Genomic DNA, 27,644 nt, shown 5'->3' on the forward strand with positions numbered 1-27,644 from the left:
GAGTTCGAAATTTTGAAATTTCTAACATGAACGTAGTTCAAGAAGTTTTGTTACACCATAAAATCTAAGTTCAGTATTGTAGACTAGGGCGAAGTTAAATCCCGATAATCGCCTTTCAAGGTTAAACTTAGTTCATCCAGCCTTGATCAAGACTTACCTCGTTGAACTTCGTTGGTTCACATGCCCGTTGCCCAATCAAATTTCTATCTGTGAGTCTCTACGGAAACACAACGAACTCGAGTCATTTCTGTACAGGTTGATCACGAGTGACGAAAAGTGGATATTCTACAACAACAATATTTAAGCAAGATCGCAATCGAAGTGAGGAGAAACTCCATAGTCTGTGGCAAAACCCACACTGACGTCTAGAGAGGTTATGTTGTACCTTTGGTGGGATTGGAAGGGCATCATGCATCACGAGCTGTTGCCGCCTGACAGAACGCTAGACTTAAACACGGGAGTAAACCTAGAAATTCAAAATAAACGGGCGGATCTGGTCAACAGAAGGGCTGTCTCACACTACATACTGACAACGCCAAACTGCGTCATCTGTAACGGCATTCAGGTATTGAGAGAACTTGACTGGAAGGTTTTAATAATTCCACTGTATACCCTGGATCTGATACCGTCAGTTTATTATTTGATTCAGTTTCTGCAGAACTCTCTGAACAGTGTTAAGTTAGTCTCAAAAGAGGCCTGTCCAAACTATGTGTCAGAGTTGGCGTGGGTCAATGAAAACTTGGCCCACGACCCACTGACCCACCACCCACCGTGACCCACGACCCACTGACCCACCACCCACCATGACCCACTCTGACCCACGACCCACCATGACCCACCACCCACTCTGACCCACCACCCACAGTGACCCACTCTGACCCACCACTCACGGTGAACCACTCTGACCCACCACCCACCATGAACCACTCTCATCCACTTTGACCTACTCTGACTCACCAAAACCCATCGTCATCAACTCTGAACACGATCCATGGCCTCTTCTAAACTGACTAAAGAGTTTACACTTGTAATAAAACAAGACTGTGAAATTGTCACTAATCGGAGTTTGAATTTCTAGTCAATCGCTCAAGCACCACTCTGTTACAATAACAGTGGATCTGACCTAAGGTATAAAATGGTAAAGTGTTTGTCAGTGAGGAAATTGAAACAGTTCGAGGTGGGGCGAAATTAGTGTGTGCCTAAAATATACTTGTACTAACTTAGTACTACTAAGAGAGTATTCTTGGAAATGTTAATTTCTGAACGCATTCCACAAGAAACTTCTATTCGCAGGAAAATACACCTGTACAATATGGAAAAGGTTATGGTTTTCTGGTTCACAGTATTTTTCTCACAAAAGACTTGAAAAATCAGTTGTTCATACGGTATAAAGGTGCTCGGTTACCCTCTGTGAGAGCATCTCCATAAAGTATGCTCATAATTGTAATTTGTGTAATCACTAAAACACCATGTTAAATTTAAGTTACAAATATGCATAATTGCAATTATTATGAATATTTATTCAAAGTAGTTTACCTAAAGCGAAGAAGAGACTTACTAAAAATTAGGTACAAAGTTGAATAACACAAATAAGCCATTAGTAATACAAGTATACATTTTCCGTAACACGTAATTTTCCACCTTAAAACAAATCTGAAATCGTATTTATTTCCTGTTGGTAACTTTTTGGCGGTGAATCATCCGCAGTGGAATGATGCCCATCCTTCAGCCAAGAAATAACTAGCTCGTGTACTTTGATCTTGTCTAGCGGTGGGCCATTAACATTGATGAGCAACAAGATAGACAATGTTTGAGCACTTAGTCTATTTCCAATATCAGTCATCTGTAAATTCATACGGGGAAATCCCCGTTCGCACTCTGTCGTGGAAATTGATAATATTTCTACCCGATTTCTGCAACTTCTCATCGACAATCTACTTGTTAGACTTAAGTCTGATAACGATTTTTCTTGGTTAGGTTTGAAATACTCAGCAAGAAGTATCATCTTTATATCACCATACAACATCCTTTCCATATCGACCATGTCAATTGGTAATGTCGACCCATGTAGAACAGAAACTTCATCTACCACGCCTTTGATAAGGAATCTTGTGAATAAATTATCAATTAAAGCCTGATAAACTGATGATTTCTTATTTGTTTATAAATTTAATTTTTGTAATTACACATGAAGGTTTGGTACCATTACCAAGTTCCCTTCCCCGTCTAGAAAGCGAAAGGGAACGAGGTTCCTGGAAAGTGTTCAGAGTTGAGTGATAATTTCCCTCCTTCTTCAACTTCAATTACCACACTGCTGTTTGCCATGTGCCAAATTACGATGAATTTCAATTAAATTATCATAGTATAATTATTTCCTTGTTGAATTATCAATACTTTTCAGTGGAAAAAAAGATGAAATTTCAAAGTTCCAAATCAAAGTAAGTGGACCAACGTAAAAAGTGTAAAAGTTTCCATACAATTATGAGCACAATCCAGACTTCAAATTTCCGTGTAATTAAGCTTACAGTACAAATTTTATGCCTATTTTTCTCACAACTTTATGGGTTGATTGTCCTGTGCTGTAAGCGCTGCAATTAATAAACATAAGCTTCAGCAATTATTATAGCAGAAAGCAATGGATATATGAAGCCAAGCACTGTATTTTTTGTTTCTAATTTTTTTTCTTAAACAACATCGATCGTTTTCGATCATTTTTACAAACCAACTCACTACCAATTTTCCATATATAGAAAGTCCCCCCCTCCCACATAATGGAGAATTTTAAAAAATGCTAGGACACACATTGTTTATTTTCAATAAAGAGTTAATACACTGAATTTCATCTCCGTTAGTTTAACGGCTTGCGAGATACTCATTTTTTTTCGCAAAAATTCGGATCCTTACTTCCTCCTTAGGATAATATGCATTATAATAAAAGCAATATAACATCCCAATTTGGATTAAGGCCTAACTATATACCAAAAATAATTTCATTTGACTTTGCAATTTGACCGTGATGATCAGGCACACATAGTTACATTCAGTTTTTTATATAATAATTTATATATTACAGTGATTCAAAAATGTATTTTTTCCAGTAGTTAGCTCTAAAAACTCACAGCTCTCGAAAGCCAAGTAGTAGTGTAAGTCCTATTGCTATTATTACTATTAAAAATATCAATATCCAAAAGTGCCTGAAGTTCTTTTTTCCCTTGGTTAGATATACTCACCTCAGGTAAGGAGACAGAAACAAGTGGAAAAGAAAGGGAAATGAAGGTCTCGAAAGTAAAACGAAGACATATTTATCAGTCTTCAGAAGATACTGTCTACGATGCAGTGAGCAGAGAGGGTCGGTAGATCATACTAAGTCGGTGGGTCGCAGTGGGTCATGGTGGGTGGTGGGTCACAGTAGGTCATGGTGGGTGATGGGTCGCAGTGGGTCACGGTGGGTGGTGGGTCACAGTGGGTCACGGTGGGTCGTGGGTCACAGTGGGTCATGGTGGGTGGTGGGTCGCAGTGGGTCACGGTGGGTGGTGGATCACAGTGGGTCACATGCTGTTGACCCACGACCCACTGACCCACCCAGAAAACTTGACCCACTGACCCACTCCATCTCTGCTATGTGTCGCACTTTAAAAAAAACAACAGAAAACAGAAGTTCTACAATGACTTGATTATATCCTTTGCCGGAGAAAATGTCAGAAATTCATCGAACAAAATGGTGCATATGGTGCATATGAGGTTTCATAATGCTACTTTCAATTTGCAATAAATGTATTTTCAATTTTGACCTTCGAAGCTTGATACTCTTTAGGCAACCTGATAGGTCTCTGTCCTCTTTAATTTTAACCAATTGATTTGTATCGGGAAGTATTTGTCTATTTTCTAAGAAATGAACTGGAATTTTAATTATTTGGTTTTACTAATTTCTTCTTCATATATATTTAAATAAATTAAATTTTCGCGAAAACTAAAATTTTGTTTTATATAATTCCATATTTCATAAATCATGATGTAGCTCATTGAAAGGATTCTATAGGACTAAATGGAGAACGAACGCGAGGCTGACCAAAGAAGAAGTAGGGAAACTGTGTGAAGAACGAGACAGTGAGTGTAGTGTCACAGTGGACGTACATGACAAGATAGAGACGAGTGGAGGGCAGCAATCCGAAAAGCTGACTCCAATTAACTGGGAGAAAGGTTTACATCAATTTCAATTTAAATAACATTACATTTAAAAGTAACGCAATTCATTTTGTAAAAGCAAGGTATCCTTACCTATACTTAAAGAAGAAACCAAAAAAATTAAAACACTAAAATTCTAGTTTGATTTAAAGATAAGAAAATCTATGAGCTAAAAAAAGCAAAGATGGCGTTTGTACTCGGCAGCGTTAATGAAATTTACTTTTAGTTTAAATGTCAAAGAATTTAATTCAAAGAATTCTATTCTTCTTTAAAAGCAATTAGCAAAGAGTATTAAAAGTAATCGAAAAAGAAAATTAGTTAACAATTTACACTGACGATAGATATTCTATTTTTTAAACTTTATTACGAACTAAGACGAAACCCATCGTAATTTTATTTGAGGGCTGGAAAACAGCGTTGCTGGAGGTTAAGCATTAACCTTTATATTTCTTTTTTTTATTTTTATTTTTCAGCAGCCTCGCAGAGATCATTTTCAAATCATTAGCAAGTGTCATTAACCAAAACGTTTTGCGGAGGTCAAAGGTTAACAACTTTCTACATCGAAAATATGAAAGAAGCATAAGGATTATAGATGGCGAAGATTATTCAATGCTCGTAATTACAACAACATGCCATGGAACAGTACTAACTGCATTACTTATTCATGAATCATTCGAAGTTCTTTCGCAGTAAATAGTATGAGATCTGACATTCTTAACTAATGTTCAAATAGTTTTCTGCATTATAAACATTTTTATTTATTTATTTTTCCGTTTAACAAATTTGCGAGTTGTTGGAGAGTTTCACTTGTTCCTTACATGCAAGAGAATACTTAATGAATGTAGTTAAAGTACTATATGCCAAACAGTGATTCTGTTGAAAAGTAGCTGACGTGAACCATCCTTGTTATGAACAGTGATTCTGTTGAAAAATAGCGACGTACCATATTATGAACAGTGATTCTGTTGAAAAGTAGCTGACGTACTGTATTATGAACAGTGATTCTGTTGAAAAGTAGCTGACATACTATATTATGAACAGTGATTCTGTTGAAAAGTAGCTGACATACTATATTATGAACAGTGATTCTGTTGAAAAGTAGCTGACGTACTATATTATGAACAGTGATTCTGTTGAAAAGTAGCTGACGTACTATATTATGAACAGTGATTCTGTTGAAAAGTAGCTAACATACTATATTATGAACAGTGATTCTGTTGAAAAGTAGCTGACGTACTATAGAAAATATTATGAACAGTGATTCTGTTGAAAAATAGCGACGTACCATATTATGAACAGTGATTCTGTTGAAAAGTAGCTGACTTACTATATTATGAACAGTGATTCTGTTGAAAAGTAGCTGACGTACTATATTATGAACAGTGATTATGTTGAAAAGTAGCTGACGTACTATATTATGAACAGTGATTCTGTTGAAAAATAGCGACGTACCATATTATGAACAATGATTCTGTTGAAAAATAGCGACGTACCATATTATGAACAGTGATTCTGTTGAAAAGTAGCTGACGTACTATATTATGAACAGTGATTATGTTGAAAAGTAGCTGACGTACTATATTATGAACAGTGATTCTATTGAAAAGTAGCTAACATACTATATTATGAACAGTGATTCTGTTGAAAAGTAGCTGACGTACTATATTATGAACAGTGATTCTGTTGAAAAGTAGCTGACGTACTATATTATGAACAGTGATTCTGTTGAAAAATAGCGACGTACCATATTATGAACAGTGATTCTGTTGAAAAGTAGCTGACGTACTATATTATGAACAGTGATTCTGTTGAAAAATAGCGACGTACCATATTATGAACAGTGATTCTGTTGAAAAGTAGCTGACGTACTATATTGTGAACAGTGATTCTGTTGAAAAGTAGCTGACGTACTATATTATGAACAGTGATTCTGTTGAAAAATAGCGACGTACCATATTATGAACAGTGATTCTGTTGAAAAATAGCGAAGTACCATATTATGAACAGTGATTCTGTTGAAAAGTAGCTGACGTACTATATTATGAACAGTGATTCTGTTGAAAAGTAGCTGACATACTATATTATGAACAGTGATTCTGTTGAAAAGTAGCTGACGTACTATATTATGAACAGTGATTCTGTTGAAAAGTAGCTGACATACTATATTATGAACAGTGATTCTGTTGAAAAGTGGCTGACGTACCATATTATGAACAGTGATTCTGTTGAAAAGTAGCTGACGTACTATATTATGAACAGTGATTCTGTTGAAAAATAGTTGAAGTACTATATCATAAACAGTGAATCTGTTAGATATTGTAGTGGCTGAGTGGTGCGAAAGATCCATGGTTCGATCCTAGGTCATGAGCTTGTGGTTAAAAATATTGTATCGTGGGTTCTGCCGAGTTCTTCCAATTCTAATCTCATCAAATTATTTCATAATCATTTATTCTCGTCAGTAATCCGTCTCCTTTAGTCTTAACAATCGGACATTAAATTAATGATCAAAATATCATCAAGATCATCAAAATATTATGGGAAAATATTAAAAATCAAAGCTTCTTATTTGCTTTCATACATTTCAAGTCAACTTTCGGTCTCAGTACAGCATTCCCGGTGTATTTCAGAGAAAGAAAATTCATCAATCAGAGAAAATTCAAAGAATGAACATTTAAGATTTGGTTAACATTTTGACAACGTTCACGTTTCTCAATTTTAGAAAATGAAAATGAAATTTTTGAGTTTTACGTCTAACGATTATGCCGGCTAGGTGATGAAAAGGAATGAAAATAGTGGAATGAAAAAAGTAGGAGGAAACGAGAGAACCCCGAGAAAACCCATGCACACGGTGTTTGCCCACCACAAAGTTCACTTGGCGGGAGCAGGGTTTGAACCCGAAAACCCATGCACCAGAGGTGAACGCTCTACTACTGAGCCACCGCGGCCCCTCCTCAATTTTAAAACATGTGAATAAGTGATGTTATATGTATTAACCTTAGCTTTCCATTACACTTTCAATGTCATTTTTAGGGCAAAGAGTACATTTTAGAATAAAAAAGTTTGGAACAAAAGGTTATTCTTTTTAGTGCATTCCGAATGTGACCAAAGGTTGCCACTTTCCGTTTGAAAAATTAAACTTTTTGTCTAGATCAGTTTTTGAAGATAAAGAGATCACCATTAAATTTGGAATACACCAGTCAATGTTATCATTTCAAAATTTTATGTGCAGTACAAGCCAAGTTAAAGACCTGATACGAATTAATGGGCTTACCTCGTATACATACTACCTCTAGTAGCGATTTTTAGAAGCTCACAAAGAAACTCTATTTACATTCTGACAACATTTAATTTTATATGTACAAACTAACTAACATTATTTGTAGGGATGGGCACGAGCGAGTTTTCGACTCGACATGTGATTTTAACTAAATGATAGGTGCTGAATTCATTGGTGGAAACCAAAGTGTTCCATCACGTCACGTTTTTGTTGGGCAGACCACAACACATTATACGAAATTTACATATTTACGTATATTTACTATCTAATGTAGGTTAGGAAGGCGTATTATACCAAGATTAAATTTTGTTGACTTACCTTCTAAAATACTTTCTTTGGTCGCTTACGCTTGTAGACACCTTCTAGAATCTCTCTGACGATAGACCAGCAATATTCAGCGAGATACTTTCAGTCCATTTTCCACTGTAACGCTTTTCAAATCTGATAATGTCCTGATGAAACCGTACTTCGTATTCATCACTTACTACGCCAAAGTTTTGAGGGGAAAAGTCAAGATGTGAGTGCAAAAAGTGTAATTTTATTGATATGTTGCATCCCTTGAGTTGAAAACTCTGCATATTGTCGCTCACTCATAATAGCTTCATAATTTTCAGATTTTACATTTGCAAGAAAGCCTGAACATGCCGGTTTAAATGACAGCCAAGTTAATTTCCCAATTTCAGAGAGTTTAGTTTCAAAGTCTTCATCCTGCATGACTATTTTACCTGTAGATCTGTGGATCAACAAATACTTATTCTTAAGTTCGGGGATTTATCCTTAAGCAATACCTTCTCTATCTAGTGCTTTAACAAAAATCGTCATCAACCCAAGTTTAATATGTAATGGTGGCAAAAATACATTTTGAGGGTTTACAATTGGTTTACGAGTATGTTCCTGGTGCTAGGAATGAAATCTTGTCTCTGCGGCCAGTGCTTAAGGACGTAGTGGTTTACTTTGTCACAGTTGTCTCGCTCACATGAAAAAAACAATACTTGGGTATCTTTGTTGCATTCCTGTGAGAATACCAATAACTTTAAAGTCCCCCTCCCCCATTTGAACACATGCCATTTGAATTTTTTTATATTCAATGAAGTTCAATATTGCATTCATAACTTCATACGTCCTTTGTACGAGCAGCGTATGCTACAGAAACAGATAGAACAGATATTAACATTTCCAATATGGAGAAGCACTGTGTTCAGACTTAGTTTCGAGTTGTCAAAAGGTGCCACTTGGTGGGATTATGTTCATGTCCCAAAGACTGAAATAAGCCTCTACATCTTTGCAATAAACAATGCCTCCGTTTTCAACTAAGTAGTCCTCAAAATGACTTTGTCGTTTTATAAACTAACTGATTTTAATATCTTAAGCTAAGAAATCCCAATCTTGAAGCCTCGAGCCCAACACTTCCGCTTTGTTTTTAGGAAGACTAAAGTCTCATATAAGATGGTTAAGCTCTTCTTGTGTGATCAAATAAGGTGACGTTGACTGGGATGCAGATGGGTGAAAGTCTACACTTTCCCCGTTGCTTGGAACTTCTGAGGTATCATCGTTTGAATCAATAGCGTAATATTCTGGAGCTTTAGGTACTGGAAGATCTTCACTGTGGGGAACTGGTAGAATAGCTCACTTTAAATTAGGGTACTGAATCTGATGTTAAGAGGAAAAGTCCTTTACATCTGTCAAGCAAAAGTAGTAGTCAGTACATGATCTATTTGTTCGAGCCAAATCATAGGAGGAGTAGATTTCATAGAACTACGTTTTCCTTGTAGCCAGTTTCTCAAATTCCTGGAACACGTAGTGCAACACATGTGCGGGGCCCAAGACTTACCCTAGTCCCTAACCCTACAGCTACGTATAATTCATAAGCCTTTTTAACTAAAGGTGTACATTTCAACATTTTCTTGCAACCCAGATGCACAGCACCAGTGATGAAAATTTTCCGGAAAATTTTCCGATTCATAAAAACATACTCCACTTATTCCTACATCGTTATTTAGCCGTGATGTGAAATGGAAAGTTTTCTTCTATATTTTTCCGGAAAATTTTCCGTTCTAAACAAATCTCAGTGATCAAGTAACGATTCCTCAGTGATCATAAAATTGATTGAATTCATGTGTAGAAATGTTATAAAGTGAAAGATCGTTTAAAGAAGATTTTCATGGCTCAGATAATTTTCAGTACTATGTAGGAACAAGTGAAACAATTTTTCATGAATCGAAAAATTGTCTGTCCAGTATAGAAAAATCAAAAAACTTTTTGAGTCGAAAAATTTTCATCATTTTTAAGCAAAAAGTAAAACAACTTTTTGCGAATCGAAAAGTTTTGTTGCTCTGTAGAAACAAGTGAAGGGAATTTTCATAGATCGGAAACAAGTGGAAAATTTTTTCATAAGCCGGAAAATTTTGGATATTATGTATAGTGATATTAGGTGGAAAATTTTCCACTATATTTATTCCTATAAAATTCAATTTCTGTAGAGGAAAGTTACACAGTAACAATTATAATTTTCCAATTAGCTTTCGGGAACCGGAAAATTTTCTAATATTTCAAGTTGGGAAGTAAAAATTTACATAGTGTTTCTCTCTCTCTCTCTCTCTCTCTCTGTGTGTGTGTGTATGTATGTATATGTGTGTGTGTGTATGTGTGTCTGTGTGTATAAAGTGCAGGAAACATACATGGAGTTCGTAGAGAACAAATATCCCATTCCAATATTTTAAATGTAACAAGAAATCGAAAAGAAACCTTTCTGAATTCATCAAATATTTCAAAACCAGAAAATTCCACTTTTTCTTCACATATAGGCCTGCCTATGTAATGAAATAACTACATAAAAGTCTCTTATGAAGATGATTTTTGTAACAGAAAATAAGAAGAAATGTTTTGATTTTATTGTGTTTAACGTTGTAATTCATAATTTCAATATTGGAATTTTGTATAATCAACATCTTAGAGCAGATATTTGTATTGTAAAACTACCATTATTATGTATAAAAATGTATTAGAAATAATACCAATTCGATAGAACAAGTACATACCTATATAGTACATAGGAGTTGGCAACACGTCAGATGTATAGGTTGGCAGGATTTTTCAATGAGAGTATAATTTAAGGTATACTACATATGCAACAACTTTTATCTTAAGCACATTTTTGCCCTTTCCGCTGGTCTAGTGGGTAGCACGTGCGCCTTCAGAGCATGGGATCTCGGGTTCGATTTCCGGTAGGAGAACATTGAACGACACGATGGCACGGATTCCACCTCAAACTGTAGGACCACTTCTCATATAGCCTCGCTGCTGAAAAAGTACGCTAAATTTCAATTGCCAAACCAATCATTAATCATATTGCATCATCACCCGTAAAAATATGGTACTTCACAGCACAAAATTTCAAACTTATCAATTTTTCACAAAATTGGTACGTGATACACAAAAAGTAATTACAGATTTGACTTTCTCATGCAAAAATACATAAGAAAAACATATTTTCATGAAAATGACAGATTTCGTGTTGCACAGTGTTATTTGAGGGAAAGGGATTGCAACAAAGGGAGATAAACTATACTATTGATTGTGGGTTCGATTCCCGGCGGGAGCTCAGTGGTTCAGATTCCACGTTAATCAGTAGGTTCCGTCTCATATAGTCACTCTGCTGAAAAGGACGTAAAACTCAAAATCAACTCAACTATTGATTGTGGCGGTTTGATTTTCTGTGTTTCCGAGCGAATAGATCTGCCGCACGAAGAGCGTACAATAGCCAAAAACTAAACAGTAAAAATGAATTAGAATGTGATCTTGTTTTTTTCCCCCAAATTGAAGGGTTAAGACTTCTGAGTCAACCAGGAAGGATGAGTTGCTACTGACAAGCAATCGAAGTGAAAGTAGTGAAAAGTAATCTTTTCGTCCGAGAGAAAGCTGTAGTGCATCTTCATTATGTGTATGGGCTTCCGTCACAAGAACTTGTTCATGTACACTAAATCATGAGTATCATCATCTTAATAATGCTACGAACGTGACATACCGTATGAATTACTAAATAGATAGATGGACATGCCTGCTTGAAAGAAAAGATTGCAGCCACTTCTAGCTGTGTGAGTTATAGGAACGTTGGCGTTTTTATCGTATGTGTGGAGAAAGGTTGAAATATGGTTGATAGTTCATCGCAAACCGGAAGAAGATTCTCCAATAACGTAACTGTTAATATTCATATACATTACTATCGCTTGTCATCGTTATTAATAAGGACACTTATTCATGATATGGCAAGCCTCTTACTACAAAAACTCTTCAGTTACGTGTCTGCTATCACGATAAGAGTTCAAAGACAATAGAAACTACGTTATATTATTATTATGAGGGATAAATAAAATATTATTATTATATTTTAACAATAGAAATAAATGCAGAGGTTTTAATAAACGCTTGCAGGAACATAGGTTTACAAGTAAATGCAGAGAAAGTTAAATACATAGATATTCGCTGGGGTCGTGGTACTACAAATTATGGATACGTCAAAATATCAAATAATACTTTCGATAAAGTGGATCTTTCAAATATCTAGGATCAATGTTAACAGACCAAAATTATATCCACGAAGAAATCAAATGTCGACTGAAAGCAGGGAATTCGTGTTGTTGTTCGGTTCAAAATCTCTTGTTTTTTCTCGAATTATATCGAGGAATTTGAAACTAAAAATATATAAAACGATAACAATGACTGTTGTGTTGCATGATTGCGAAACATGGTCGCTTACTCTGACGAAAGAAAGCGACTAAAAGCAAGGGCGCCGATCCTGAGGGGCCCGGGGGACCCGGGCCCTTCCAAAGCTTATGTGGCTCCCCGCATTTTATTTATGAATATACTATGTTTAGCATAATTTGAATGCAAGTTGTCTTAAAATCTTTATATATGCCTTCTGTATCTGAATGCCCCCCTCCCCAAAGAAATTTACAGAGAAATCGGCGCCGTTGACTAAAAGTATTTTACACTGACAAATGCTAAGGAACAATGACATTTTTCGGGATAATTCAGAATAGACATTGAGGGAAGAAATGAAACCCAGTACATATGCAGTAGAGACAGTGTGCAATTATTTTAATGGAAAATGGTACAGATTGCGCCACATGGAAAAAGAAAACGAAAAAAGAAAAATATGATCTTTTGGAACATGTCCAAACAGCCACGCAAAATGGGTCTTCCTGCCAGAAGGACATAGATATAAGCACTTCAGTAAGATGTGTGACCTCCTCGGACACTAATGTACATTCAGCATCTGTTATTCATGCTGTTCACTAAACTAGTGAGGAGCCCTTGGGGGATACTGTCCCACTCCTCTTGCAAGGCATTTGTCAGTTCTTGCATGATTCGGAGAGAGGGAGTTCGTTGAGAATCACGTCTGCCAAGGACATCCCAGACATGCTCAATAGAATTAAGGTCAGGAGAGTAAGCAAGCCATTGCATACGTGTAATATCTTTACGTTGAAATATGTCCGATAGTTCAGAGGCCTTGTATGTGCACGCATTGTCGTCCATAAACAGAAAGTCCGGACCTACCGCACCCCGAAAACTACAAGCATGATTCAGAAGAATATCTTTGTAATACCGCTGCAATGTCACGCCACCTCGCTCAAAGATGTGAAGCGGGGTTTTGTCATGGTGCATAATGCTTACCTACACACTCACGACTTGGCCATGGCGATCATGTTCATGAACATTCTGTTGTGCATAACATGTTTCCCGTTCTCTCCACAGCAACTGTTGGCCAGAATCACTTGAACGGGATTCCTCGGAGAACATCACTCTTGACCACTGTTACTGATCCCAACCAACATGTTCCTGACACCACTATAATCGTTTGCGATGATGGCATGAAGTAGGATGCATTTAACAGGCTTCCGTGCATGCAAACCAACCTGATTTAAGCGCCGCGAAATGGTTCTGGCAGATACATGTGCACCGGTATCGGTTGCAAGGTCTGGAGCTATCTGGCGCAGAGTGCGCTGTCTGTTCCTATTCGCCACTAGGGATACGGATATATATCGATCGTCTTGAGGTGTGGTCTTCCTTCAAGAACCACCAGCATGCTTTCGCATCACATTTCCACCTTCCTGTTGTTGGGTATTGATGGGAGATATCATTCATTGCCAACTCTGATAGCCGTCCAACTGCACGTCCATGATCGTTCGCACTCAAATGCTGTCTTGAAGCCATTTTGCACTAAATTATTGCCCCACTACACTGAATTTTACAGAACTGAGTTCCACCACCTACGGCATTATTTACGTCAAACACCTTACTGCATACACTTTCGACTGAATACAGAGCTTTCGTGCATTGCCTTTTTATACAGATAACAGGTTCTGCTCAACTACACCCTCTGCATTGCATTTGACTGTAATTGGTCGGCTGCCGGGAATGCTACGTGGGACAAATCAGTTGTTCCTTAGCAATTGTCAAGTAGTGTAGAATAAAATTCTGAGTCAAATATTCAGATCTGAGGAAAAGGAATGGGGAGTGGCGAAAACTTCACAACGAAGAACTGTATAATTTATACCGTTTACACAACATTGTTAGGGTCGGTTATGAAGTCTAGGAGGCTCAAGTGGACAGGTCATGTACCCAGAATGAAAGAAAGTAGGAACGCTTTCAAAATTTCAACTGGAAATCCAATCGGAAAACGACCACTAAGAAGACTTAGGCTAGGACAATATTAAGATGCATCTTGCAGAAATAGGAATACAAAGTAGAAACTGGATCCAGTTGGCTAAAGACAGAAGCTAATGGACAACTTTTGTGAACGTGACATTGAACCTCCGGATCCCATAGGCCATAGAGTTAGTTATATTTTAACATTATTAGAAGAGTCTTAAAGTTGCTAATTGGAATTGTAATATAATTCATTATTATTTTACTTTTCTACCTACTGCGCCGTTTTATATATTGATTTTTACAAGTGTGTATTTTTGTCCAAGGGTTGTTTGCAGTAATCGAAATAAACTATTATTATTATATAATTATATATTAGTATATAATTACTGTATATTAGTATGATCAAAACATATACATATCTCAAACTCAGCGAGGGAATATTGCCCTCAGCCCTCTCCAAATGACGCCTCTAATTATTATTAACTCCCTGCTGTTACAGCTCATACTAATACATTGGTCACATTCACTGATATTTTTGGCTTTCTACGCCAGTTTGCTACACTTCTATCAAATAGTTCCCCAATCTTTCTCACGATGATATAATCAGTAGGCCTACCGAAAATTGTGCGAAAAGGCACACGGGTAACCACTAGCTACACGAAAACTCAATAATAATAATAATAATAATAATAATAATAATAATAATAATAATAATAATAATAATAATAATAATAATAATAATAATAATAAGGGCCATGGTGACTCAGTAGTAGAGCGCTCACCTCTGGTGTGTGAGGTCCCTGATAAGATCCCAGTTGCGCCAAGTAGACTAGCCCTTAGCTAAAGGGTGACCAAAGGGCTGAGCCAATCTTGCGTCATTCTTCAGTCCCTTGAAACTTCCCTATTCTTTGTTGATACACATAGGCATAATTGTATTCAATAATCAATGGAAGAAATTACATTTGCGGTCTTGAGCCAGTTTTTTAAAAGTTAGATTCATGCGGGGAGTAGCTTATGCGAAGAGTGTCTTCAAGATGGGCGGCCAGTAATCTTGAGCGAAATTGGTTCTTAAAAAAATACTAATAATATTTTTTGAAAATTAAGTTTCACAAACATATGTGGTGCCAAACATAGTGGTCAGGTTGCAATTTCCCTATTTTTCTGGGACATGTTTACACTAAAATTCTTCCTCGGATGCAGTTTTATACATTTGCAAGAAAGTCTTCCTGCAAGTCTATTATCTCCATTGGGAGTAAAGGCTTTGAAAGGTGAAACAACCTTACAGCCACATCAGTCCATACTGCCGCTGGAAACTTCAAAAAGGCGATTTTAAGAATTGCGACAACTTCTCTATCTCTGCGAAATCTTGCTGGAAATTCCTTCCTAAGTTCTGACATATAGTTTGAAAATACTACAATGTCTATTTCAGAATTATTTTTATATTGAAGAATTGTTGGGAAGTGAATAAGTTTTTGATTTGCAATGTGTTTTTCAAAGATATTCAGCTTGCGACGGAAAGAAGATACACACTGTATCAGATCATATATTAATTTCCCATTTCGTTGTAGCTCGGTATTGAGTGCATTTAAATGTTCCAGAATGTCTTTCAGGAAAGTCACAGCTAGCATATTGCTTTCATTAACTTAAACCAAATAAGAGATACCACCATAATAGACGATGGCAACAAGAGTACACAAGAGGCTCAATCAGAAGAGGCGCCATGTTGAATGAAATATACTCACAAGCGATGAAAGTGAACAAGCTATATGTAGATGCCTTCTTACAAGTTGTTTAAGTGACCATTTAGAAAGCCTATAGCAGACTTACAGAAGACAACCTAAACAGCATCATCGGAAGGAAGATGGACTAAGATGAATTCCATCTAGTACAGCAAGGAAAGCAGAACAGAAAGCAGAATGTTCTTCAAAACAAAAGCGATCAGGGACATTTTCCTAAAGATCTTTCAAACCTCAGATTTCGGTTCACATGCCAAAATTCTACGAAAGCATAATGACAGCCAACACAGAGAAACTGCCCAATCGCTACAACTTCAAAAAGATACAGGAAGAGAAACCAAAGAACACATACGAGAATAACCATTGTTACGGCCCTTAGAAGGACCAATAGGTTTAAAACCAAACCACCCAGGTGAAAAAGCCACAAGCAGAAGACTATAAAGGCTCTTTCGAGGACCACGCAACAACCGCCCATACATGGGTGATTGACTAATCGAAAGAACCAGAGAAAGACGCACCAAACAGCTAGAAGGAGGAGCGTGACTTCCAGACAGTGAAGAGGAAAAAAAGAGAGGAAAAGACAACACTAAAGAAGTTAGGAAACCACAACGAGAGACAACATATACATGTATAATTAAAGGTATTTCTACCACAACCATATTGATCACATCAAAACAGCAGTGAAAATCAAAATATTCAATTCACGAATCTCATTTGTATACAGATGAAGAAAATGAAATCTTTGAGTGTTACGTCCCACGGTTATGCCGGTAAGGCTAAAGGAGACGGTGATGATGAGTAATGAATGAAATGGTGGAATGAAGAAAGTGGGAGGAAACGGGAGAACCCCGAGAAAACCCACGCACGCGGTGTTTGTCCACCACAAAGTTCACTTGGCGGGGGCTGGGATCGAACCCAGAACCCCAAGCACCAGAGGTGAACGCTCTACAGATGAAGAAAGTACCAGCATCTATGCTGAGATTATTCTTCACAAACTCTGAAGATGTGAACCGGCTAACATAATTTCGGTTGTTAAAAACTACGAACACACACTTCAAAGTCGAAATCCCCAAACTACAGCCAAAACAGTACCAGTATGAGCAGAATTGCTACCAGTATTGACACTGACGCCCCCAATGTGCAGTACAACGAATATGTTTTCGTTGTGGTGGCACTCACACAAAGGACTGCGGCAAACCAAATAACAAAAAGTTCTGCGCTACCTGCGTAGAAAACAACCATAGGACAGGGAGTAGCAGCTGCCTAATGACACCCAAAACCTTCAAACAGTACAGAATTACCAATATTTCACTAGAAGACAACCTGTAAAACTGGCCCTTTTCAGAGCTAGAGTCAGGAACAACCACCAGCATAAAACGAACAGCAGCATCACATCCCAACAGAGGAACAAATAAAATCGGCTACAGAAACAACGACTAACCACAGCATCACATGGATCCCTACAGTCCTTACAATATCAACACCGCAGAACGAACGCCATAAAATGTTAGATGCCCTACAGATAGCAACCAACAAAGTATTCTCAAAAAGGATCAACACACTAACTACAACAACCAGGAAACTGCATACCATCAGTATACTTCCCCATTAGACAGTATAGCTTTGCATAACAGATTAAGTTAGGTTTTTGTAAATAACAGATAATTTATTAATACAGACTTGTTAACATGGATTTTTGCCACTCCTTCCAGTGTAGTTTTACCATGTAAATACTTAAGCATGCAGCATGACTGATACAGGTTTTTTCCCCTTAATTTTTTTTTTTTAATCCCTCTATCAAAACAAAATAAATATTCTTTCGCACTTTCCTATCTTCTTTCGTTCTATCTGAACACACAGATTCACGTCTTTCATTCAAAATAGAAGCTGCGGCACACAGTCCCCTCGATAGATGCTTCAGTTTACTAACTGCATGGAGGAGAGGCATGTAAATAGATGGTTGATACCTAACTCTCTTACACTTTCCTGAGGCGTGTTTTTTTCTCTAACTTTTCTGTTTCAGAAGCTAACCACAATACGGTGATCGAGATACGCAGCCAACGCGAGGCAGCCTCTCTACTAATTGCAAAAGGAAGCGGTCAGAGCATATCACTACGCAAAAATAAAGCTGTCTAGGAGAAAGAAGAGAAGAAAGTGTTGTGTGCCAGGAACACGTTCAGTGCTTATCTAGACTCTTAGGGCCTTATGCAGAGTCATTTTGACGTATGATTAACGTTATACTAAAGACCTGACTATGCAGGAAACATATGTTAGTCGAACTCTTTTGTATGGTACTAATTACAAATCAGAACGACTCTACATAAGCCCTTAATGTCTTGTTAAGAGCTAGTCCAGTCAACAAAAAAGTTATTTGTATCAATAAGAGTAACTTTGTGCTTATACAACAAAGGCTAGCAACCGCCGTAAATCAGATAGAAAGTTGTCGTTCTCGCTTCGTCTCCTCTGATGTCATGATATCGCTCTGACTATCTCAATTGTACAGCCTTTAGCGTCAATCCGAAGCGAAGAGCGACTACTCTTTGTAGCTCTCGCCACCAACACAAGTACGGCAGGGTGAGCCAAGCAGTCGATATGAACATGAACGCTTGCGAATTATGAGCCCTGAACACGTGCGACAAAATTGAGAATCCTGTCAACTGGAAGATGTGGGGTGTGATGAGGTTTTTTATTTCCACTTGTTCCAGTTGAAAGATTGGGAAGCACTCCTTCCCCCTCCCCCCAGTTGCTGAATTCAATGGCGCTTTAAATACATTAGCGAAAACAGAGTAGAAAGACCATATACAAAACTTGCTATAACGCTACGAGTTCCTGAATGTGTATGTAGCTTATCTTGACCTTTTGCACGCCACCATTTGTCGTTTATTTGACACCCGAACGTTCCTTTCTTTTCTGCGTGGCCCTCGTATATGAGCTTGATTTTAACTATTTATAGATTTTTCTTTCGGCTTCCAATGATGAAAAAAAAATGATTGTATTCATCAGATATATTTCCACTTGCGTAGTGTACATTTTAAGTAAAATAAATTGAACAATAAATAGTAACTTGATGGCATCCACTGCAGTTAGCCTACGTACCTTTGATGTTTATTATAGAGGGGGAGCACAAATTTCAAATGTTTATCATAACGTAATTAGTGAGCAATTGAAATTAATAGGTGAGGTAACAAACTCGTCTAGAAAGCCAGACAATAACAGCATTAGGAATTCACGCATCCTAAGTTAAATGTGTTACCTGAGCAGCCATAACTTTATTTTTCCCTACCCACCACTTCATTTGGAGCACCAAAACCACACTGAACGCTGACCTTAAGTTTAATGTGTGACCAGTCATGTGGGTTAAAAATTGAGCCCGAAGCTACGTATACTAAATTCTCGGCTACTCATGAGTCTTAAGTCCATCGTTGTGTAACGTCAGTGAAATGACTTGACAAAAAACGATTCAGCAAAAGCAACAACTAACAAAAGGTGCAGACCACAAGGCTAAACCTTCCCCCTCAAATTTCTTAAGCTAAATCATGTCATGCTGTAGTTGTTACTGAAACATTCATGAAATATGGCCCGCTTTTGAGAAAATCGATCAACAAAATAAAAAAAATAATTAAAACTTAAGAGAAATGACCTTTGTTATATTATAGGTTTGCTAATCAAATATTTATTTATACAATACGAACAAAATCTGAGTTGCATTTCAGAAAACTGTCCGGAAAGACCATCTTGAGACGAAATTATCCCATATGGACTTCATGAGAAATAACTTGTGCCACATTGCAGGGCTATTAATGAAATAGTTATTTGTCAAATATGAAGAATATAGTCTAAACGTTTTCGAAAAGTGTTTCAAGAGTAGACTACCCATTGTTGATTTTTAAATCTGAAATCACTTATGCCACATTCTAAATTAAATATAAACACGATTGCTAGAGTTGGTTTTGATAAAATCGTCCGGAAGAAAAGTGCACGAGTAAACAATCCTTTGTGAAGTTTTTCAACGGAAGTGGCATGTCACATTGAGGGTTCTAATGAAACATTTATTTATGAAATATGAACAAATCACCCGAGTCATTTTTGATAAAATCGTCTGGAAAAAAACACATGTACGGGTAAATTGCATCTTCTGGATTTTCCCCACAAAAAGCGACATACCACATTATGAGATTGTTAATAAAACGTATGTTTCGATACTTTTTTTTTTAAAATTATTTATTTACGTTCAAGTAAACTAGACTATTCTAACAAGCCGTAAAATAGAAGTCACCCGTCTACAAAGCATTTCTCATTGAGTAAATAACATAAAACTTATCAAACTTAGAATCAGCATTCACATGTAAGTTCAGTGCATCACTAGCTAAAACGTTTTAATACGTAATGTTTAACGATATTTCATGTTAAACATTTTATATATTTAGAACGAAATTTTATAGAAAAAATACAATAGAACGTACATTTATCAGACTTCGTCATAATGATAAATCAATTTGTCATTAGCTTTCCGTCAGTATTTCGTTAATAGAGTAGTCTAATTGGAATATAAATAGTCAAAGACAACATACGAGTTTATTTCAAAAGTGCAGCATTCATATTACTAGAATACAAGTTTTTAGGTTGTCCAAAGTTTAATGCTCCTTTTTAGACAAAGACTATACAAAACATTGATGCATAATTTAACGTGAGGTTCAAACATGTACTCCCACGAGAAATCCAAAGAGGTCTTATGTGCCAAAAGCAGGTACGTTAACTAGCTATCGTGTTTGTGTCATTATCAGAATTTGGTTAGGGATGTAAGTAAAAGATACAACATTTATAATTTTATATTTTATTGCATTTTTTAAAGTATCAATTTGTCAGATAATAATTATCAGTCTTTGTTTTAGAAAGAGAAAATAAACAGAATATAGCGTAGTTTGCATTGGAAAAGGATACAAAAATCAAATGCAAAACTTGTCATTGAAAGTTTAAATTGACAACTGCGAATATTACATTCACTTAGAAAAAAAGTAATTGAATTTTCAAAAAAAATTATGCTTCCTGGCACGTAGTCATTAGGAAAATTTCACTATTTCTTTATCCAGTATTCTTCAATCCTATTCCTTCACATTCGATTATATTGCTGTTAGGTCCTTTGCTGATCACATTAAATTTTGCCTGAAATATAATAAATTAGAAGCGATTAAAACATAGAAAATAATTACAAATTCAAATATTTATATAGTATAGTATGTACAAAGCTTACTATACACGATGTGTCAAAAGTCCGGGACAAGGCCAACTCCGTTATGAGTAAACCTACGAAAAAATTGAAAGATAAGAAATATATTATAAATAGGCAGTATTCGATCTAAAATCGTGGAATTTTTCGAATCACATCCGCCGTTTGGTCTTTACACTGGTAAGGCACCCTACGTTAAATGAAAAAGGTACGTAATCAGCTCAGCAGATTGGAAAACGAATTCGAGATATTCTAAGTTTCTTCACACAACAATATTATAATGTTCCACATAGTTGTGTTTACACACATCCGACATGTGTGCTCTTACTTACAAACAACAACCACGTGCATCTTACTATGGAGTATTATAGCTGCAGACGACGCAGACAACAGCGATACCACTGGTCACATGATGTCAGGGGAACAGCAGCGCCACTGTCTCACCTGGAGCACTTATATAACCGAAAGGATTCCATGGACAATCATCAGTCTCGGCTGGTCAAATCCTCTTTCTTAGCTTGCAGTGGAGCCTAGGAAGTACCTTACCTAAACTCAAAGCCTTTACTTTGCAGTGGAGCAGCAGGAGATTCCTAATCACAATTCCAGTCTAGCTTGCAGTGGAGCTTTGTCGGGACCTTAACCCCTCTCTGCTTGCAGTGGAGCAGTGAGTGTTCTACAACTCCTCACGTAGAATTTTACAATATGCACGTTCTCCATGTCATTTTTGCATGGCCTTATGTTCCGTTCGAACAGTATACTGAACTAGAAACATTTGTTTTTCATTTAACATAGAGTGCCTTACTAGTGTGGTGTAGGAATCCTATTTTTAATTTTTCCTAGGTTTTTTTTTTTTTTTTTTTTTTTTTTTTTTAAATATTAGCATAATTTGTTGAAAATTTCGTATATTACTAATATTTATTCAATCTTTTTAAGTTTTCGTTTACGTCACTTAGTCATGTTATGATTTGACTAGTATATATATATATATATATGTGTGTATAGTGACACTAATTATCAATTTTGTTACCCATTGAAATACGTATATTTAGGAAAATTCTTCTCAATTACGTGAATTTATATAATTTTAGTGTTTTCGTATTCCAAATATTCGGTTTCTTTAATTGGGATAAATATTTTCGAAATTATTCGCCCAGAATATCATATGATTGTTAAAAATAAGCGGATTAAATTTGTAGTTTCTTATATAGCGTTTACATTTCCATATGTTTTAATATAAACATTACAATGGAGAGAGATGTGTGAAGCCCTGATATGAGGAATGTCTGCGGTGAAATCAATTAGTTGAGGGAAATTGCAAATAGATGCCAATATGGTTAATGTCCGTTGCGGAATATAAATAGCAGTTTTCTAATTTTATTAGACGTAAGGTATGTTTGACAACTGAAGTATATACTTAATAAAGCTCAAAACGAAGTATTAAACTAGACTTGTTGAAGAAAAACTATTAAACAAACCAATTTGGAAAAATATCTTATGTAAAGAAATACCTGCTATGTTAATAATGATTTAACTTGTTTAATCTTAATTCTTCAAGATTAAGTTAGAACTAAGTAAAATGTTTTGGCGGTTTCAATATTACTTCTAATGGCACAAGAATTTGAAAATTTGTATGCGTAAGAAAGAGAACTCATGTGATTTGTGGCTAGTTTTGTTTTAGTTCCACCTTTCACAGAGTAAAATGACTGTGTTTCCGTACACAGCAAATATTTTACTATTTATTTAAATTGTTAATATCTTAGCAGAATGAAAGGATCTTGGCGAATAAAACCTTGATTTTGTTTTCCCAATTGAATGACTTCAAAATTACGAGGGAGGATCAAATGAAAACCTTAAAAGTTTATTATACATTTCAAATGTTGTGCTATTGCTTTGAAAGTTGGCAATATTGTTTCTAACAGCATTCTTTTTCTTCAGTAGGTGCCAGAAGAGTCTAGTCAAACAAGCGCCAGCACAGGAGCAGTTTCAAGATGACCGCCCCACTGTCCACATGCACCACATTAGAAGAGCGTTCGGTGATCCGGCTTTTGAGTAGTGAAGGTGTGAAACCAATTGAAATTCATCGCAGGATGGCAGCAAAGTATGGTGATTCGTGTTTGTTCCTGCAGCAAGTATACGAGTGGTGTAGGAAGTTTTAAAGTAGCGTAACATCTGTGAAGGATACTCCTCGACCGGGACAAGCTCATCGCGTAGTGACCGACGACAACATTGCGCTAGTGGAACAGCTTGTAAAGGACAACAGGCGTATTGCCCTGAAAGAAATCGCAACAATAATGATGATTAGCTTTGGTTCAGCTCAACACATTGTGCATAATGTTCTGCATTTCAATAAGGTATCAGCAAGATGGGTCCCACGTCAGTTGACTGCTGAATTGAAAGATCGTCGCGTCGACGCCTGTGAAGAACTTTTGCGTCGTTTCAACGCCGAGGGTGATGCATTTCTGGACAGGATTGCTACAGTCGATGAGACCTGGGTTCACTATCATCAACCAGTAACCAAGAAAGCGAGCAAGGAATGGCGGCATAGCTCTTCGCCGAAAGCAAAAAATTCCGCACTCAACCATCAGCAGGAAAGGTCACGCTCACTCTCTTCTGGGATTCTAATGGAATAATTTTGAAACAGTACATGGAAAAAGGCGTGACAGTAACCAGTGCCTCGTATTCAAACATGCTGAAAAATCAACTTCGCCCTGCAATCAGGCGTAAACGGCGAGGACTTTTGTCCTCAGGGGTAATCCTACAGCATGACAACACCCGACCGCATACTGCCCGTTTGACCGTTGAGACTATCGATGACATCAAATTTGAGTCTCATTCATCCACCATATTCACCAGACCTTGCCCTCAGTAACTTTCATTTGTTTGGACCACTCAAAGAAGCGATGGGCGGCAAACATTTCAATAGTGATGAAGAGGTGAAAAATTCGGTGCACGAGTGGCTACAATCTCGATCAAAAGAATTCTTCCACCGAGGTATCCATGCACTTCCGAAACGGTGAAATACTTGCATTGAACGTCAAGGGGACTACGTTGAAAAATAAGAGGTAAGATTTCCTTTTCATTGTTACATTCTAACATTTATTGCACTTTTCAGGTTTTCATTTGATCCTCCCTCGTATATATTGATAAAATTCTTCAAACCAAATTTGTTCTCTAGAATGTTGCTTATTATTGCACATATAGTCACAGCAAATTAATATCAGTGAAGCAAGTACTCTTCAATGGATACTTTCATTTAAAATGATTCTTTGCTGATGTTTACAAAATTAATTAGCACAAATACAGTATTTAGATCTGATTACCTTTCAATTTTCATTCTGGTACAATGCATGATCTGTGACCCACAAAAGCTAATTAAATTGTGTTTCGATAATACTTGTGTTTAATTATAAGTAATGAAATGTGAATTATGGAATACCAATGGTACGTAGTTTCCACTTATGTATGGGACCAATATTAGAGTAAGTTAGTGATCATGTTATAAAATGTGTAGGAAGCACGCAAGGTTATTATCATAATTTGGATTTCATACATATTTTGACACTGCATGAATAGAAAATAACGATTTAGTATCTCATGAACTATGCATGTAAACACTTAAAACACGGAGTTGTAAGAAAATGTGAAATTTCTTTTATTTACAATTTGAGGATTTCATAGTTATCAAAAATTGATTATAGTGACGACTATTAAGAAAACTGTGAGTTAATTCACATCAGCTGTTACGAGATGTTCATTACATTTTTTTCTTTCTTTTATAAATATCCATATACAGTTTGCTGTGAATAAAGATTATTCAATACACAATCTTGTTTCAGTATTTTGCTAGATTTTTTTTTTTTTCATTTGGAAGTTATTTTGTAATTCTTTTTTCAGTGTACTTACAATTATGAGAAATTATTATTACTTTACTATTAGCAATAGCAATAGGATTCTCAAGTGTTCAAAGATGAACTTGGATTTCGGAATATATCTTCTGAATCATAATCTTAACAGGTTAGTACAATACGGAAAATTCCATTATTTTAGATTGAATATCGCTTATTTGCAACATTTTTTCTCTCTTTCTAATTTTTGGTATTTTTACACATATCGGACTTGGTCTATGACCCCGGACTTTTGATACACCAGACTGTCTACTAATATTCCAAAATGAATTCGTGACTTTTTCGTGACCTTTTCTTTACCAAATCATAAAATTCTCTAACATTTTCAAGAGCGAATTTGGAAGAGAATTAGGCCGAATTTTCATCCATGCGATAGAAACGTACTTTGCTTGCGATTTGGTAGCATCTAAACCTGACCATAGACATTTTTGGTGGTGAATTTTGACGTTTTATAAAACAAAAATTTTCCAATCTGTACTTACATTTGTACAGTTAAAAAAAATTGTGACCCAAAAACCAAATTTCGTGACTTCGTGACTTTCATGACCGTTTTCTGATTTCGTGACTTTCGTAACTTTCGTGACCGATAGACACCCTGTACACCCGGTATTATTATTCAAGATTACTAAAATTAATCAACTTAAAAACACAATTAAGAATAATTTACAAGTATTGAAACAAACTAAATGAACAGCACAACTGCGTATCATCTATCCTACACTTTTAATAGTAGTATGTAAACGAATATACCAATTTCAGTATGATTATGTTACCTCACGGAAAATTACTTTTCTCTATGACAAAAGTACTGATATGTTTCACTCCAGTGAATTTACTTCAATCCAGAATATCGATTCCGACGCGTGTGTGTGACAGGAATCAGAATTTTTTTGTAAGTATTTCTTAATTTCGCAGGAGAAAGTTCATGGAACAAATTCTTTATATACTACATAAAGTGGTTATTTATGACAGTTAAAATACAAGTAACGCAAGTTTATTCGATTAGGAACCACAACAAATACGAATTGGGAATTCAGAACCACCTCCACTGCATATATATAATATTAATCACAAATACACACGATAGTCCAAAAAAATAGCATTTTCATTCTTATTAGCGAACATTATTGATATCTTACAGGACATTTAGAATGCCCCACGTAGACTGGCAATATAACGTTTGTCTTTAATATAGGAAGTGATGGTGTAATTTGTACAGTGATCACGCTGAAGCTTTAGATTTTTCGCATCTTTGCGAAAGTAAAAGATATCTTTTATCATTTTTGAATTTTATTCATCAAATTTTATTTTATGGTTGCTACCTAAGAATTTCTACATTCGCGTACTAAAATACCAGTTTGTTTATCACATTTTAAAAAATAAATAAAATAAAATAAAAATAACTAAAAAATAAACAATTTAGTAACTTCGAAGTTTTTTCGTATTTTATTGAGATTACTACTACTATTAATAATAATAATAATAATAATAATAATAATAATAATAATAATAATAATAATAATAATAATAATAAATCAGGATACAGTATCATAGTTAGAATATAATAAAAGACACAAACATACTATATTGCCATTGATATTCGGGTAGCCCCCGAAAGACAAGTCCCGTTCAGACGTCTCAAATGCATCACGTTACAATAGAAGGAAAGAAAGCGCTCGGCGGAACGTCGTACAAGCGTTTGCAATCGAGACGAGTTGTCCTGGAGTCCACCGATTCGGTCATTCAATATGAAAGATTTCCGGAAAATTCTAGATCTCCCGTGCTATAGTGTGTAACCTAGAAGTGAAATGGGAACGAGATATAGTGATAAAACCGCAACCCCGACTATAGATGTCTCATTATGTTTCATACGTGCAGTGAAAGTACATCGGCAAAAAAGTCTTTGGATTCTGTAGCCACAGATTTCCAGTCCGCATCTGGACGTAATGGCATTACATGTAAGTCCTCGCGAGGTGTTAAAATGGAGTACAATGAGCGAGCTGCAGCCAATAAGCGAAGGATAACATAAACGTACGAGATCACCGATTATAGTGGTGCAAAACACGGCGTGAATGGATAGTGGTGAAACATCACGCTACATGTGGTAATCAGACGGATGAGTGTGGACTTGCACATGGCAGGTGGGTGCTACTTAACTGGAGTGTATTATTCATACTGTCAAATTTGGTAGTGAAGGGATCATGGTATAAGACTGTTTCTCATGGATAGGCTGGAATCTGCTTTTTGTGCTTGAATAATAAATGCCGACGTCTCAAGCAAATTCTACACAATTTGGTGGAACCTATCCTTTGACAATTGTTCGGTGGTGGGCCGTTTGTATTTCAATATTCCAATGCTAGCACGCGATCACAGAGCGGTTTAAGATGAAGGTACAAGTACGCGATTGGTCAGCCCAAAGCCTCGATCTCAACCCTCGTTAAGATCCTTAAGACTGGCAGAAGCACTGGTTCAGGATCCGACCACACAAAAACACAATCACATTGTTTGCTATTTTGCAAGAAGAATAGAGAACAATAGTTGCCTAAGTCAACCACAACCTTTTAGGGGTGTCTGGTCAATAATGGCAAAGTAGTGCATTCAGAAAATTGTCACTAAGACTTTAACTTAATGCTTATGAAAATTCACGCATTCCATTTTTACCT

At 36.3% G+C, this 27,644-nt stretch overlaps 1 protein-coding gene across 4 annotated transcripts in view; it reads right to left on the reverse strand.

Annotated features, from left to right (window-relative positions):
• Positions 1 to 20,667: 20,667 nt before the first annotated feature.
• Rtca (RNA 3'-terminal phosphate cyclase) overlaps positions 20,668 to 27,644 on the reverse strand; it is a 44,878-nt gene continuing 37,901 nt past the window's right edge. For all 4 annotated transcript variants that reach the window (XM_081742489.1, XM_081742487.1, XM_081742491.1 and 1 more), the window contains exon 10: positions 20,668 to 21,012. In XM_081742489.1, the coding sequence (XP_081598615.1) occupies positions 20,932 to 21,012 (81 nt within the window). In that variant the 3' untranslated portion in view covers positions 20,668 to 20,931. The remainder of the gene's footprint in view (positions 21,013 to 27,644) is intronic.

This window comes from Thermobia domestica, chromosome 16, assembly GCF_964235325.1.
Source record: "Thermobia domestica chromosome 16, izTheDome1.hap1.1, whole genome shotgun sequence".
Classification (NCBI taxonomy): Eukaryota; Metazoa; Arthropoda; class Insecta; order Zygentoma; family Lepismatidae; genus Thermobia; species Thermobia domestica.